The sequence below is a fragment of the Nansenia antarctica genome, assembly GCF_963989245.1.
Source record: "Nansenia antarctica genome assembly, chromosome: 2".
Taxonomy (NCBI): domain Eukaryota; kingdom Metazoa; phylum Chordata; class Actinopteri; order Argentiniformes; family Microstomatidae; genus Nansenia; species Nansenia antarctica.
In genome coordinates this window covers 4084795-4099794 of record NC_137675.1, presented here as the reverse complement: position 1 = coordinate 4099794, position 15000 = coordinate 4084795, and the positions used below count along the sequence as shown (strand labels likewise).

Genomic DNA, 15000 nt, shown 5'->3' with positions numbered 1-15000 from the left:
AGGTGTGTTGAGGACAGGTGTGTTAAGGACAGGTGTGTTAAGGACAGGTGTGTTAAGGACAGGTGTGTTAAGGACAGGTGTGTTAAGGACAGGTGTGTTGGGGACAGGTGTGTTAAGGACAGGTGTGTTAAGGACAGGTGTGTTGGGGACAGGTGTGTTGGTGTTCTGAGGTGGAGACCCCCCCCCCAAAAATGACCCAATGACGCTGGTATGTCGCAGGGTCTTACCCCCCCCCCAATCCAACCCTTAATGCTGAGTGCCAAGCAGGGAGGCATCGGGTACCGTTTATTATAGTCTTTGGTGGTACGACTCAACAAGGGGAATCGAACTCACGACCTCCCGATCTCAGGGGCGGACAGCCGGACACTCTAACCGCAAAGGCCACTGAGCTGGTACAAGAATACCCTAGATAAGTGAATGAATGAATAGGTTCCCACGGGTCCTTGAAATCCTTGAAAGTTTGTGAATTTGAGGGGGAAAAAATCAAGGTCTTAAACGTTTTTGAAAAGAGACATGGGTCATTGAAAGTGCTTGAATTCCCCCCCCTCTCTCTCTCTCTCTCTCTCTCTCTCTCTCTCTCTCTCTCTAAAACAATTAAAAATATATATATTAAAAAAGGTTTTACTTAGGTCGTCAACTAGTAAATAAGTCTCTGTATTGCTTAACTTTACACATATTTCACAATATATTGTTTTGCTGTGCTGTGGTAGAGAAGGCAAGAGACCATCTAGTGTTCACACATTCAAGCCTCTCTTTTTAATTGTCGTCTGTGAGCGGATAGTTCCTATTATATCAATCCTCATCTAGTTCTGTCTCAAACTACGCCGTGTTGGGTGCTTGAATTTGAGGGAATTGAGTCTTGAAAGTCCTTGAAAAGTGTTTGAACTTGATGTGTTTCGGTTGTGAAGGTGTGGTAACCCTGCTGCATGCGTCCGTTCGTTAACCTCCTCCCTCGGCCTCACCTGTCCTCACCTGTCCTCACCTGTCCTCACCTGTCCTCACCTGTCCTCACCTGTCCCCCCAGGTGTGTTTGTGGGCGGGGCCGACAGGTGTAGGCCCATGTCGTACGAGGAGAAGCGCCAGCTCAGCCTTGACATCAACAAGCTCCCGGGGGACAAGCTGGGCCGCGTGGTCCACATCATCCAGTCCCGCGAGCCCTCGCTGAAGAACTCCAACCCCGACGAGATCGAGATCGACTTCGAGACGCTCAAGCCCTCCACCCTGAGGGAGCTGGAGAAGTACGTCTCCACCAGCCTGAGGAGGAAGAAGAAGGCTCCAGGTAGGGAGGGGGGGGTGTGGGGGCGGGGGGGGGTGGAGAAGTACGTCCACCAGCCTGAGCAGAAAGGGGCGGGGGGGGGGGGGGGGGGTGTGTTTGTGTGTGTGTGTGTGTGTGTGTGTGTAAAACTGCCTCCACTAGTTAACAGTAGAGGGAGAAACCGCCAGATTGTGTGTGTCTTCATCGATATTGTGTGTGTGTGTGTGTGTGTGTGTGTGTGTAGCAGAGAAGGCCCTGGAGGTGACCAGTGTGATGAAGATGAAGACAGAGTCTTCGTCAGGCAGCAGCGACTCCTCCTCAGACAGCGACGACTCTGAGAAAGGTAACACACACACACACACACATACATACACACACACACACACACACACACCAAGTACAGTCTCATTCTCTGGGAAATAACAATAATATCAGTTCTTCATAGTTTCTCTCCATATTATAACACGTTTATATATATTTATATATTTTTCTCTCCCTCCTTCCATCCTTCTCTGCTCCCTCCTTCCCTCCCTCTCTCCCTCCCTCCCTCCCTCTCTCTCCCTCCCGCCCTCCCTCCCCTCCCCCCCCCAGGGCTGGTTCCCAGACAGAAGAGGAAGCCCCCCCCCCTCAAAGACACCAAGCGACCGCACCACCAGTCCCTCGCCCCCGGGGCCCCCCCCCCCCCTCCTCCCCCCCCACCCCACCCCTCGGCCCCCCATCTCTCCCAGGCCCCCGTGGTTCAGTCCAAGCCCCCCCCAGCCCAGCCCCAGCCCCATCCCCATCCCCAGCACCCCTTCGCCGCCCCTCCCCCCGCCCCCCCCTCCCTGGACTCTCAGCTGCTGGGCAACGCCTTCGACCCCCTGGCCCACTTCCTGGCCCAGCCCCCCCCCGGCGGCGCGGGGGAGCCCCCTCCCCTGAACAGCTCGGCCGGCGGACCCCCCCACCTCAACGCCAACGCCCACCAGCCTGGCCCCCCCCCCCTCGAGACACACCCCTTCCTCAACCAGCACGCCGCCTTACCTTTCCCAGGTATGGATGTTCACACACACACGCACGCACGCACACACACACACACACACACACGCTCATACACACACACACCGGCTACTTCATTAGGTACACCTTGCTGGTACCGGATTGGACCCCCCCCCCTCTTGTGCCTTCAGAACTGCATTAACTCTTCGTGGCATAGATTCAACAAGGTGCTGGAACATTCCTCCGTGATTTTGGTCCATATTGACACAGGGTATCCGCGGTGTCTTGAAAAGTATTAAAAGTTGATGAATCCATATTGGGAAAATCAAGACCCTTAATAAGTATTAAAAAGTCTTATCACGATTTTATGAGGTCTTGAATTTTGTAGGTATTTTTCAGAATTAGACTCTGTCCAAAGAGTCAAAGCGTTTGCAAGCTGTTATAGTTGCCCGAGGAGGAGTTACAAAGTACTAGCCGACACAAGGCCTTTTCCCTTGTTTTATTATTTTGAAACTGTAAAAAGTAAAAAATATAAATTAATCTTGCTTTAAAATATGATGAAATGTGTCATGTTTAACTTTGTACCATTTAGAGGTTAGGTTTGGTATCTATCATCTATCTATCTATCTGTCTATCTATCTACATATCTATCTATCTATCTATCATCTATCTATCTATCTATCTATCTATCTATCTATCTATCTACATATCTATCTATCTATCATCTATCTATCTATCTATCTACATACCTATCCAGGGTTCGAGTTATAAGCTGAGCTTTGTGGGGGTCTCCAAAATAACAGTGCGAAATGTTCTCATGCACGCGAATCATGCCCACACAGCGATGGGACTTACAAGTTTTAATTAGCCATAGGCTACTCATTTCACCACATCAACAGCACCACATGAAACAACAGCTATAAGCGATAGTCACGGGTATCTCGGCCAATCATTTTGATGTTTTTGCTATACAGTCCATTCACTTTCCCTGTTAGCACGACACATTGTCCACATCTCCATTTCCAGTGACATCGCACCTGACATAAATAATCATGTTCATGTATGCTCGTCCATGAACAAGCAACAAACAACCTTCCTAGCAATACCCGACATGCTTTATCGGTTATTTTAGATAATGCACATATTCGTTGCCTAGCAACCTAGATGCTCTATTTACAGTTTGCATTGGCTGCGTTCGTAAAATCGCTTTGGAATCTGATCAGCTCTCATGGAATGCCTCTTGTCCAATCAAATGACTTGGTCCCTTTATGACGTTGACCCAGTGTGCGCTCCGGCGTTCTCAGAGCAAATTTACGAACGCACTTTACATTGTGGCAGTTGATGCACCAGTGTTGTCGTTTGAAAACGTGGGATAGATTTGTCCGTGAGTATCAGTATTTACATGTTACAATAAGGTTAATGTAGCTAAAATATACATTCTAATTGTTGAGTTTATATTTGTTGGTTTGATGTTTTTAGCCTCTTGTTGTTAGCCTCATCATCATCTTATCTCATCCAAGCTTATGTTATTCCTCTAGTTATATACATGTACATCTCTTGTGCAATGTGCCCTACAATCTGGGCACATGAATGATCGGATCGGTGAGCAGGGGCCAACTGTCGCGCCATTCATCTCATTAAGTTTCATAATTGGATTCAGTTTTGTATAACATATATATGATGATGATGAAAACCTTTATAGATAGATAGATATACTTTATTTGTCATTGCTACAGTACAGGTACCAAACAACGAAATTTAGGAGGGGAGGCTCCCCTGGTGTTTAGGAAAAGAAAAAGAAACACATTCTAGAAAAAGCATAGATGCATAAAATCACAAGAAGGTAAGGAGCTGGTTTACATCAATAGAGGCTATGTACACAATCCACTGTACTATACTGCACAGATAGTCAACTAGGGTTGTCATATTTCACAAGAAAGTATTTTTTTCACATTATTTTAAAGTGTCACAGTTTGCAGGCTTGAAAATGTACATGTTTGTGCCTCAGCACTAGCTGCCATACAATCCGTCCGGACTGTCCTGGGCCCAGAACTTAGGCCTTTTCTGTGTTCAGGGCCTTGACGGCCCTGTGGTAGAAGCTGTCCTTCAGTCTGTTTGTCTTAGCGGCCGGGGTCCTGTACCTCCTGTTCGAGGGCAGCTTGACAAAGTGTTCGTGCCCAGGGTGGGTCGGGTCCTTGGAGATCTTGGAGGCCCTCCTGAGACAGCGTGTTTTGTACAGCTCCTCCAGAGAGGGGAGGGGGGCGCCGGTGATCTTCTGTGCTGTTCTCACGACTCTCTGTAGCTCGCTTCTCTCCGCTGCCGTGCAGCTGTGGAACCAGTTGGAGATGCCGAAGGTGAGGATGCTCTCCACTGCGCCGTGGTAGAAGGCCACCAGCATCTCCTTCTTGCTGTGTTGTTTCTTGAGGCATCTCAGGGTGTATAGCCGCTGTTGTGCCCTCTTGATGGTGCCTTTAGTGTTGTCCTTCCAGGCCAGGTCATCCCGCATGTTGTGTCCCAGGAATCGGAGGTTTGAGACTATCTCCACGCTCTCTCCGTTGATGAGCAGGGGCAGGATCTCGGACTTTTTCCTCCTGAAGTCTACGATGAATTCCTGGGTCTTTGACTTGTTTAGCAGCAGGTTGTTAACCTTGCACAGCTTGCTCAATTGCTCTACCTCATCCCTGTACGCCGCCTCGTCCCCCCCCGAGATACATCCCACCACGGTGGTGTCGTCTGCAAACTTTACGATGTAGTTGCTGGGGTGGATGGGGGTGAAGTCGTGGGTGTAGAGGTTGTAGAGGATGGGGCTTAGCACGCAGCCCTGGGGTGACCCAGTGCTGAGGCTGAGGGCTGTGGAGGTGTGGGGGCCCACCCGCACCCTCTGGGGGCGGTCGGTCAGGAAGTCCTTGATCCACGCACATATAGAGTGTGATAGACCCAGGTCTAGTAGTTTGGTCACTAGCCTGTCTGGAAGGATGGTGTTAAAGGCGGAGCTGAAGTCCACGAAGAGCAGTCTCGCGTAGCTGTTTCCCCTCTCCAGGTGGGATAGAGTGGCGTGGAGAGTCGTCGCTATGGCGCTATTATTGTCCCCAATGGGAAAATGTTGTTGTCAAACAGCTTAGTTAGGGCAGACAGAAAACATTCAATAAATAAATAGATAAAACAGTGCAGGCTCAATAAGTAAAAAGTTCCAAGTTCCAAAGTTCCAGCTCCAGGTCTCCCCCACCCTGCAGGGCCTGGTTGTAGAGTCGGAGTGCAGCTGGAACAAAGGACTGTCCAAATCTTTAAATATAATATATGTATCCTTTCTTTAGACAGTATAGGCTGCCCTGAACGAACTAGCTCCTTATACATACTGGAGGTGAGTTCTGCTACTTTCTTCGGAAGCACTTGCTTTTGTTTGAGCTCTGCTATTTCAACAGTTTCAACGTTGGGTGTCATAACAGGTGCAGCTGAATTCAAGTTTGGTTTCTTGGATGAAAACCCGAAACTTTCCAGGCTTGTCGACTCGGTCGGCAGCAGTGGCCTTTTTTGGGGCGGCATGATAGCTAGCTACTGAATGTTTTCTTCTCAATAATCACGTTCGCAAGCTCTCAACGATCATATTCTGCTGTTGCACAATATTCTACTGCGCCCCATAGTGTCTTGGTGGTAAAGTGCAGGCAGTCAAAGGCATACTGTCATTCACAGGAGATTAATGCTGGTGCGCGTAGTTCTTTTGGAAAACATGTTTATTTTAGAATATTTATCATATAAATAAATATAAATAATACTCATTACATTGACTTTTTTGATCAAATAATGGTTGTGGTAATGTATTATTAGCAACCCCCACAGATGTAGGATTTTACTGCTTTCATGGGAGCTCAGACCTTCCTTATGGGAGCTCAGCTCCCATTGGCTCCCACATAACTCGAACCCTGCTTATAACCTTGCCAATCAAAACCACCTGCATATCAATTATGTCTCTTCCTTCCTGACATAGCCATCCACTTTTTTCCCTCATTGTGTTACTAATGCCAAATCAGTGATTGCACTGTCCTCAAGGGGAGTCATGCAAACTGCCAGTTATCGAAGGAGGGGATTGCGCAGGTATTTAATTTTGATCATCATTATCCCTGCGTTAAAATAACTGTCCATTAATAATACCACTAAAGATGAATTCACATACAGTAGCACTGATCAATAAATGGCGAAGAGGCCGAGCTAGGAAACATACGCCGGAGAATTAAGTTTGAACGCCGGAGAATTAAGTTTGAACGCACCTTTATTGTACACAGAGAGATAACCACCTAATCATACTAGTCGATCGAAACATTTGTTATATCGTTGCACTTGATGGCGTCAGGCAAAAGCAATAAGTCGGGTCTGCGCTCAGATGCAAAGAAACAAGACGACGGAATGAAGTCAAAAATGGACACTGAATTGAAAATTGTTGAAGGTGAGGAACCTAATAGGAACCAGGACATTTTAAGTGCAATTCAGAGTATGGAAACAAGGATCTCCAACAACATCAAAGGTTTGGAGGACACTATTGCTGACAAGGTGGCCGCTGCCGTCAGAGAGAAGATGGAAGATATCCGTCGAGAATTCAGGGAGGACATTGTGGACCTGTGCAGCCGGGTTTCTGCCCTGGAGGCGAAGGTGGTCGACTTGGAACCCCGGACGATCTACGAGGTAAATGAACTTGACGAGCGGCTGAAACTCCTGGAGAATGAGCCAGGGCGGAATGCGACCACGGAGTCCAGCAGGGGAGACATCTCACTTAATGTGGTCATTAGAAGTCTCCTGCAAAGAGAGAACGAAGTGACGCTAAATGCTGTGAATGGTCTGATAAAAGACGGTCTTAACATCAAAGACATAGAGTGTGTGTCGGCTGAAAGGAAACAGTCATACAATGACAAACCGGGAGTTGTAATCGCAAAATTCAGCTCCCAGGAGCAGAAAAAGACTGTAATGGGGGAAAAAACAACACTGAAGAATCATGCTGTGTATAAGAAGGTGTATATTAATCATGACATTCCCCACGAGCAACGTGCCATGGAGTCTAGCTTCCACGCCATCCTGAAGGAGATGGGGACGGACAAACTCGTAGTGAGAGGCGGGCGGATTGTGAAAACCACCCGGCATCCCCACAACAACGATGTCGGCGCTGGATCATCTGCCAACCAGCAACCGCGGTAGGTTGTTTGCGGGTTTTGGAATGTACAGAGCTGGAACACCAACACATCATCAGATAACTATAAAACCCGTTCACAGTGTATTCTCCATCTGGGCATATAGATTTAATAGGAGTGGCAGAAACGCACCTGACTGGTACTAATGTTGCTTCCATGACTGGGTATAGTTGGTTTGGGCAGAACAGAACCAGACTCCACCACCGGGCTCGCTCTGGCTCCGGGGGTGTGGGCCTATTCATAAGCGACAGAATGTCTATGGACTACCACTGTGAAATATTAGACAACTCTGTGGAAGGAATAATGTGGGTCAAACTGACCCCACCTAAACATAAGCCATACTTTCTCTGTGGCTGTGTGTTATTTACCCCCAGCCAACTCCACTAGGCAGGTAGATGCAGCAGACTTTTATGAAAATATCCTCACAAATGTTTATAGTTTTCAGAAACTTGGCCCTTTTCTTATAATGGGAGACTTCAACAGTCGTTGTGCAGATTCTCAGGACTATATTGAGGGTGTGGACTTGGTGGAAGAACGGAATGTAGTGGACTTCTCATCTAACTCCTATGGTGAATTACTTACACAATTTCTGATCAGTGCAAATTGCTGTATTCTAAACGGGAGAAACTACTGTAAGAATGACTTCACCTGTGTGTCAACTAGGGGTGCAACGGTTCTCGGTTTTTTAACGGACGGTACGGTTTGCGTTCCACGGCTCAATTCACTAGTGAACCGTGACGGTTTTCGGTTTTCGTTTTTTTTTTTTTTTTTTTTTTTTTTACCTTTATTTTACCAGGAAGTCACATTGAGATTAAAACCTCTTTTACAAGAGAGACCTGGCCAAGACAGGGTCAAAATAGTATCTTAAAAAAACAGTTCAGATAACAAGACAGGACATAAGACAGTGGCAACAATACAATAGACAAACAATGGTAGGGGTATTTACAAGGTGATTAAAACATTGAGAAGTCTAACCAAAGCAGGTACAGCGAGCGGTGACCACATCCTTTAATCTACGCTTGAAGATACTTATGGAAATAAGGGCCTCTAATTTAAAAGTAGTCTGTAGGTCATTCCAAGACCAAGGGCCATAATAAGACAAGCTTGCCCTTCCAACATTGTTCATGATAAGTGGCACCTTGTATTGTAGCCATCTACGAGACCTGAGACCCGAGCCACTCGGTATAGGGATGAACTTCAGGCCCAGATAATTCGGTAAGAAGCCAGAGATGATTTTAAACACAAGAGTGTACCAGTGTTGGAGCCTTCTGACAGAAAGAGATGGCCATCCAACCAGACTATACAGTGTACAGTGATGGGTCCTGAAGGCACTATTGGTGATGTATCTTAGAACCGAATGATACAGGGGGTCTAGCTTGGATAAAGTGGACAGAGAAGCAAACCTATATACTGTATCACCATAATCCAATTGTGAAAGGAAAAGGGCGGAGACAAGACGTTTTCTGGAAGCCAAGGAAAAGCAAGATTTAAATCTATACAGGAAGCCCACTGTACGCTTAAGCTTTATGGCGAGAAGATCAATTTGGCCGCGTTCGTAAATTAGCTCTGAGAGCGCCGGAGCGTCCACGTGAATGCCTCGAACGCGGCCTTTGGTCAGAGGTCGAGTTGGTCTGGAACGTTTGTTTCTGAACCGAACCGTACCGAAAACCGTGACCCAAAATACCGAACCGTACCGAACCGTGGGCCAACTGAACCGTTGCACCCCTAGTGTCAACTAAGGGGCTGTCAGTTGTTGATTATTTAATCGTCCCTCATGAAAATCTGCATTGGTTTAGTGACTTCACTGTAACTAGGAGCAGGGACCTTTTCACTCAAGCGGGGTGTGTCTCAATTATGGACACGACTAGAGTAATCCCAGACCCCTCCTGCCTTACCTGCACCATGGCCCTACCAGCAGTACCTTCCCTACCTCAATCTCCCAAACAGAGGAACGAGGACAGGGTCTCTTTCACTGCCTTTGATTTGTCCACTATCCCCGACCACTTCCTGTCTAGTGACAGCTGCCAAGATGCACTGAGGGGCTGTATAGCCCAGTTAGAGGCCTCAGCAGCCAACCAGTTTACTGTGGACTCGGTGTATGCTAAGTTTTGTGACATTGTAAAACATGAGATGCGAGAACAGATACCCCACAAGGACATTATTATCCAATCGGGTCGCACAAACAAAAAGAGGAGAACAAAAAAAGCCTGGTGGACAGATGAGCAATCCTCATTATGGAACTCTTTGAGCGTGGCAGAGAAGGAATGGACATCCTGCCCCCCCGGACCAACAAGAGCCAGGGCTAGAGCTGTGATGAAGGACAGACAGAGACAGTTTGACCGCTCAGTCCAAGCTGCAAAGAGACGCCACTGGAGACTGCAACAGGAGAATATCCAGGAGCTCGAAAGCAACGACCCGAAGACCTTCTGGAGCCAAGTTAACCAGCTTGGTGTAGGCAGCGAGCGGCACCCCAACATCCCCTGGGAGGTCTTGGGGCCGGATGGCTCTCCACAGACTGATAAAGAATCTGTCCTAGAGTCGTGGAGGAGCGAGTTTGCCAGCTTGTTCCAGGCGAACCAGCATAGTGGCCCCACCCTCGCCAGAGTCACAGAGCACCCCCACTTTAACCTGGATACATCCCTGAACCAGCCAATCAGTGAGCATGAGATTGTCAAAGTCCTGCAAGCAGCCAAGAAACGCAAAGCATATGGTTTTGATGGGCTACCTGCTGATGTTCTGAAAAATGGTAATGCACTTAACTTATTGCATAGGCTTTTTAATCATTGTTTTCTTAATGGCACAATCCCAGAACTATGGAAATATGGCATCATCAACTCTATCTATAAAGGCGGGGGAAAAGATAAAAGAATACCTGCAAACTATCGAGGGATTACTTTGACCTCTGCTGTATATAAACTGTTCTGCTGTGTATTACATAACAGGGTCTCTGAGTGGGTGGAGTCCAACAGCATCATAACAGATGAACAAAATGGGTTTAGAAAGAAAAGGAGTTGTATAGACCATATTGCCACTTTAACTACTATTATAGACTCAAGGAAAAAGCTTAGAAAATCTACCTTCTGCTCTTTTATCGATTTTTCCAAAGCCTTTGATCATATTAACCGTAGCATGCTATGGGAGAAGTTGTCAGCTGTAGTCTTACTGCTCTGTATGAAAATGTGAAATGCTGTGTCCGTGTAAATGGTAGCCTTACAGATTGGTTCCCAGTCGACATCGGCGTAAAACAGGGCTGCATTTTGTCACCTGTTCTGTTCTCCATATATATAAATGACTTAAGTATAGCAATTAAGGCCCTGGGAAAAGGTGTCCCTATAGGAAATGAAAAGATCTCTATACTTTTATACGCAGATGATATTACCCTGATCTCTGAGACAGAAGAGGAACTACAGGAGATGCTGACACTGGTCCATAGTTGGTGCCAGGAGTGGAAACTAAATATAAATGTTGATAAAACCAAAGTAGTGCATTTCAGAAATCCAGCAAAGCCCCTGTCCAGTTTTAGCTTCTCCTGCGGGCTTTCCCCACTAGAGGTAGTCAGAGAATACACATATCTGGGTCTATACTTAACAGAGTTCCTAGACTATAGTGTAACTGCTAAACATCTAGCCTTGCATGCTAATAGAGCACTAGGTGGATTCTTAATAGGACTGGTTGTTAAAATCCCTAAATATTCAGCACAACAATTGAGTGGAGTTGGAGATGTCCTCTTGGGTGGAGTGGAATTTGGCAATGATCACCTGGTGCCACCAGTACGACACATCTTCAGTTGTGGTCCCCGACCTCATTGGGTGTTTCGGCCAGTTATCACAAGACACCCTCTGCCGAGGTTGGCCCACCACAGGCTGATCAGGCCTGGGTGTGTGTCGCACGGTGGCACCACGTGGTCATTTGGGAGCCTATGTTGGGTCCCTACGTTTCAGCCACAGCCAGTGACTGCTCCGTTCTGCTGCAGTGGACAGTTCTCTGATTGCCTTCCGTTGGGCCTGTCCTCTGATCCCTACTGCCCTCAGGAGCCTTGTGGTGGAGCTGGCTACAAAGCCTCTGCAGCCCACCTCCACTGGCCAAACCTTCACGTTCCAGCCCCGCCCCTCTGCTTTGACTGCTAAGTTGGCGTACCGCAGCTTCTTCCGTTCGAATGCCTCATCGATGGCCTCCTCCCATGGGACCGTCAGTTCTACGATGAAGACACGCCGGCAGGACTTGGACCAGAGGACTAGGTCTGGGCGCAGGTTGGTCGCTGCAATTTCGGGTGGGAAGGTGAGCCTCTGGCTGAGGTCTACCCGCATTTCCCAATCCCGGGCTGCGTTCAGTGGGCCTGAGCCTGGAGGTGATGGCTTGGTCCGCTGTTTCTCCCCTTCCCGGATGAAGGTTGTTTTCCGTGGAAAGGTAGTATGGGCATTTAGAGGCATGGCGTTGGTGGTTACCCTCTTGTGCTCAAGTTCGGCAGCCAAGCACTTTAGCACTTGGTTGTGGCGCCAGGTGTATCTTCCTTGAGTTGGACTGGTCTTGCAACCCACCAAGATGTGTTTGAGGTTTGCTGGGGCTGCACACTGCAATTATAGCCAAAAGCAAAATATTGGGTGGTTTCCCCTTCAAATGTTTCACCAAATTGTTTGAATCTTTGGTTCTGCCCATCCTGACCTATGCAGCTGCTGTCTGGGGTTACAAAAGTCACTCTTGTATTAATGCTGTTTTTAATAGGGCATGTCGTTTTTATTTGGGTGTGGGTAAATACACACCGAATGCTGCCATTCAAGGTGATTTGGGGTGGAAAACCATGTGGCAACACCAGTGGTCATGCATTTTCAAGAACTGGAAGAGACTGTGTGGTATGCCGGATAACAGGCTATGTAAGCGTGTGTTCCTGTGGGCTAACCAGATGAGAAATGTGAAAAACTATGCTCATACGGTGCGAACATTTTTTAGCTCTCTACATCTATCCCATCTCGCCAGCACTGATCTAATCCTATCAAGAAATGATCTACGGAGTCTTGATGAAGCAGTTGCAGAGACAGACAAGGAGAAATGGCTCCTACAGATTAACAGGCCAGAGGGAAACAAACTGCGTACTTACTGTTCTTTTAAAAAAAAATTTGAATCAGAACCCTATGTTCAATACATTATGCCCAGGCAGCATAGTAGTGCCCTTGCCAAGTTTAGGTGTGGAGTCGCTCCCTTAGCCCTGGAAACCGGCAGATACACTAACACCCCAGTGGAGAGTCGTTTCTGCACACTGTGCAACAGTGGTTCGATTGAATCCGAAGCCCACGTCTTATTACACTGTGAACTTTACAACGACATCCGCGCTGATCTTTTTATCTTTTTATCAAAACACTATGAGAATTTTAATGACTTTGATGATCATAATAAATTGTGTAAAATGTTAGCTGGTGAACACTGCACTAATGAATGTGCCAAGGCCTGCCACCTCATCCTACAAAGAAGAGTAGCCTTCATGAGCATCGCACAATAAACTGCCCCCTCCTTTTTTTTTTCCCTTACATATTTCATTGCCTTTACATATTGTATTTTATTGTAATGCCAATGGTATTTGTTGTGTAATAGTTCAAGTGTAATAGTACTTGAATGTACGTTTTTAATTTGTATTGCTATGAATTGTATTGTGTCTCACAACTCCATGTGAGTGGTCCTCAACTTTTTAATGCACCTTTTGTTGCTGTTCTTTATACCATACCTGTTTGTTGAGGAGTGACACATAAATAAATATCTATCTATCTACCTATCTATCTATCTATCTATCTATCTATCTATCTATCTATCTATCTATCTATCTATCTATCTACCTATCTATCTATCTATCTATCTATCTATCTATCTATCTATCTATCTATCTATCTATCTATCTATCTATCTATCTATCTATCTATCTATCTATCTATCTATCTATCTATCTATCTATCTATCTATCTATCTATCTACCTACCTACCTATCTATCTATCTATCTATCTATCTATCTATCTATCTATCTATCTATCTATCTATCTATCTATCTATCTATCTATCTATCTATCTATCTATCTATCTATCTGTCTATCTGTCTATCTGTCTATCTGTCTATCTGTCTATCTGTCTGTCTATCTGTCTATCTATCTATCTATCTATCTATCTATCTGTCTATCTGTCTATCTATCTGTCTATCTATCTGTCTATCTATCTGTCTATCTATCTATCTATCTATCTATCTATCTATCTATCTATCTATCTGTCTATCTGTCTATCTATCTGTCTATCTATCTATCTATCTATCTATCTATCTATCTATCTATCTATCTATCTATCTATCTATCTATCTATCTATCTATCTGTCTATCTGTCTATCTATCTGTCTATCTATCTATCTATCTATCTATCTATCTATCTGTCTGTCTATCTATCTGTCTGTCTATCTATCTATCTATCTATCTATCTATCTATCTATCTATCTATCTATCTATCTATCTATCTATCTATCTATCTATCTATCTATCTATCTATCTGTCTGTCTGTCTGTCTGTCTGTCTGTCTGTCTGTCTGTCTGTCTGTCTGTCTGTCTGTCTGTCTGTCTGTCTGTCTGTCTGTCTGTCTGTCTGTCTGTCTGTCTGTCTGTCTGTCTGTCTGTCTGTCTGTCTGTCTGTCTGTCTGTCTGTCTGTCTGTCTGTCTGTCTGTCTGTCTGTCTGTCTGTCTGTCTGTCTGTCTGTCTGTCTGTCTGTCTGTCTGTCTGTCTGTCTGTCTGTCTGTCTGTCTGTCTGTCTGTCTGTCTGTCTGTCTGTCTGTCTGTCTGTCTGTCTGTCTGTCTGTCTGTCTGTCTGTCTGTCTGTCTGTCTGTCTGTCTGTCTGTCTGTCTGTCTGTCTGTCTGTCTGTCTGTCTATCTATCTGTCTATCTGCATAAACGGAGACGAGCTAATTGAAGTGTCGTAGACAATTCCTCAATCAAATCACGTGATATCTGTCCATCAGCGGCACACGTCACTTCTCTTCCGTCACCGAAGACAAACTAGCACGTTTTTAGATTTGTTTCTAATCAATCCAAACCTTATTTTTGACCAGCCATCGACTGTCCTATCGATGTATTCCGCAACTTTGCAAAAAGGTTAGTACAGTAGGCCTACAACAAATGACCCTAGCCACTGCTAAGTAGATAATGATAATGTGATGGTGAGCCCAGCTCACTCCAATATGATTAGCTAGATGAGGACTAGCATGCTCGTTAACGTGCTAGCAGCATGTTCATTAAACTGTCACTACCAGCTAGCGGTAGCCTAGCATGTTGAGTGATTCCCGAAGGTCCACGTGTCCCGTGGGATTTTGTGACAATCATACATTTATTATTGCAATATACAACTATACAAAGAGTTATTCATGATTTTATGATGATTTTATTTACTATTTGAATTCACTATATGAGTACTTTGTACGCACTCATTTCCCAATACGAAAGGGAAATTATATATCCCCCCAAAACGGTCTGTTTCACTGGTAGGGAAATTATCAGCGGTTTTCTGCGGATTCGCTGTGTGGTAGTTCGGCGAAATAACACGGTTCCCGGGAATAAAATTGACAATTACATTG

The 15000-nt window shown here is 45.9% G+C and overlaps 1 protein-coding gene across 1 annotated transcript in view; it reads left to right on the top strand.

Moving 5' to 3' along the window:
* Positions 1 to 15000, top strand: part of LOC308151821 (bromodomain-containing protein 4-like) — a 33164-nt gene that overhangs the window by 9030 nt on the left and 9134 nt on the right. The window contains exons 10-12 of the mRNA XM_080524711.1: positions 1025 to 1279; positions 1500 to 1598; positions 1847 to 2284. Of these exons, the coding sequence (XP_080380837.1) occupies positions 1025 to 1279; positions 1500 to 1598; positions 1847 to 2284 (792 nt within the window). The remainder of the gene's footprint in view (positions 1 to 1024; positions 1280 to 1499; positions 1599 to 1846; positions 2285 to 15000) is intronic.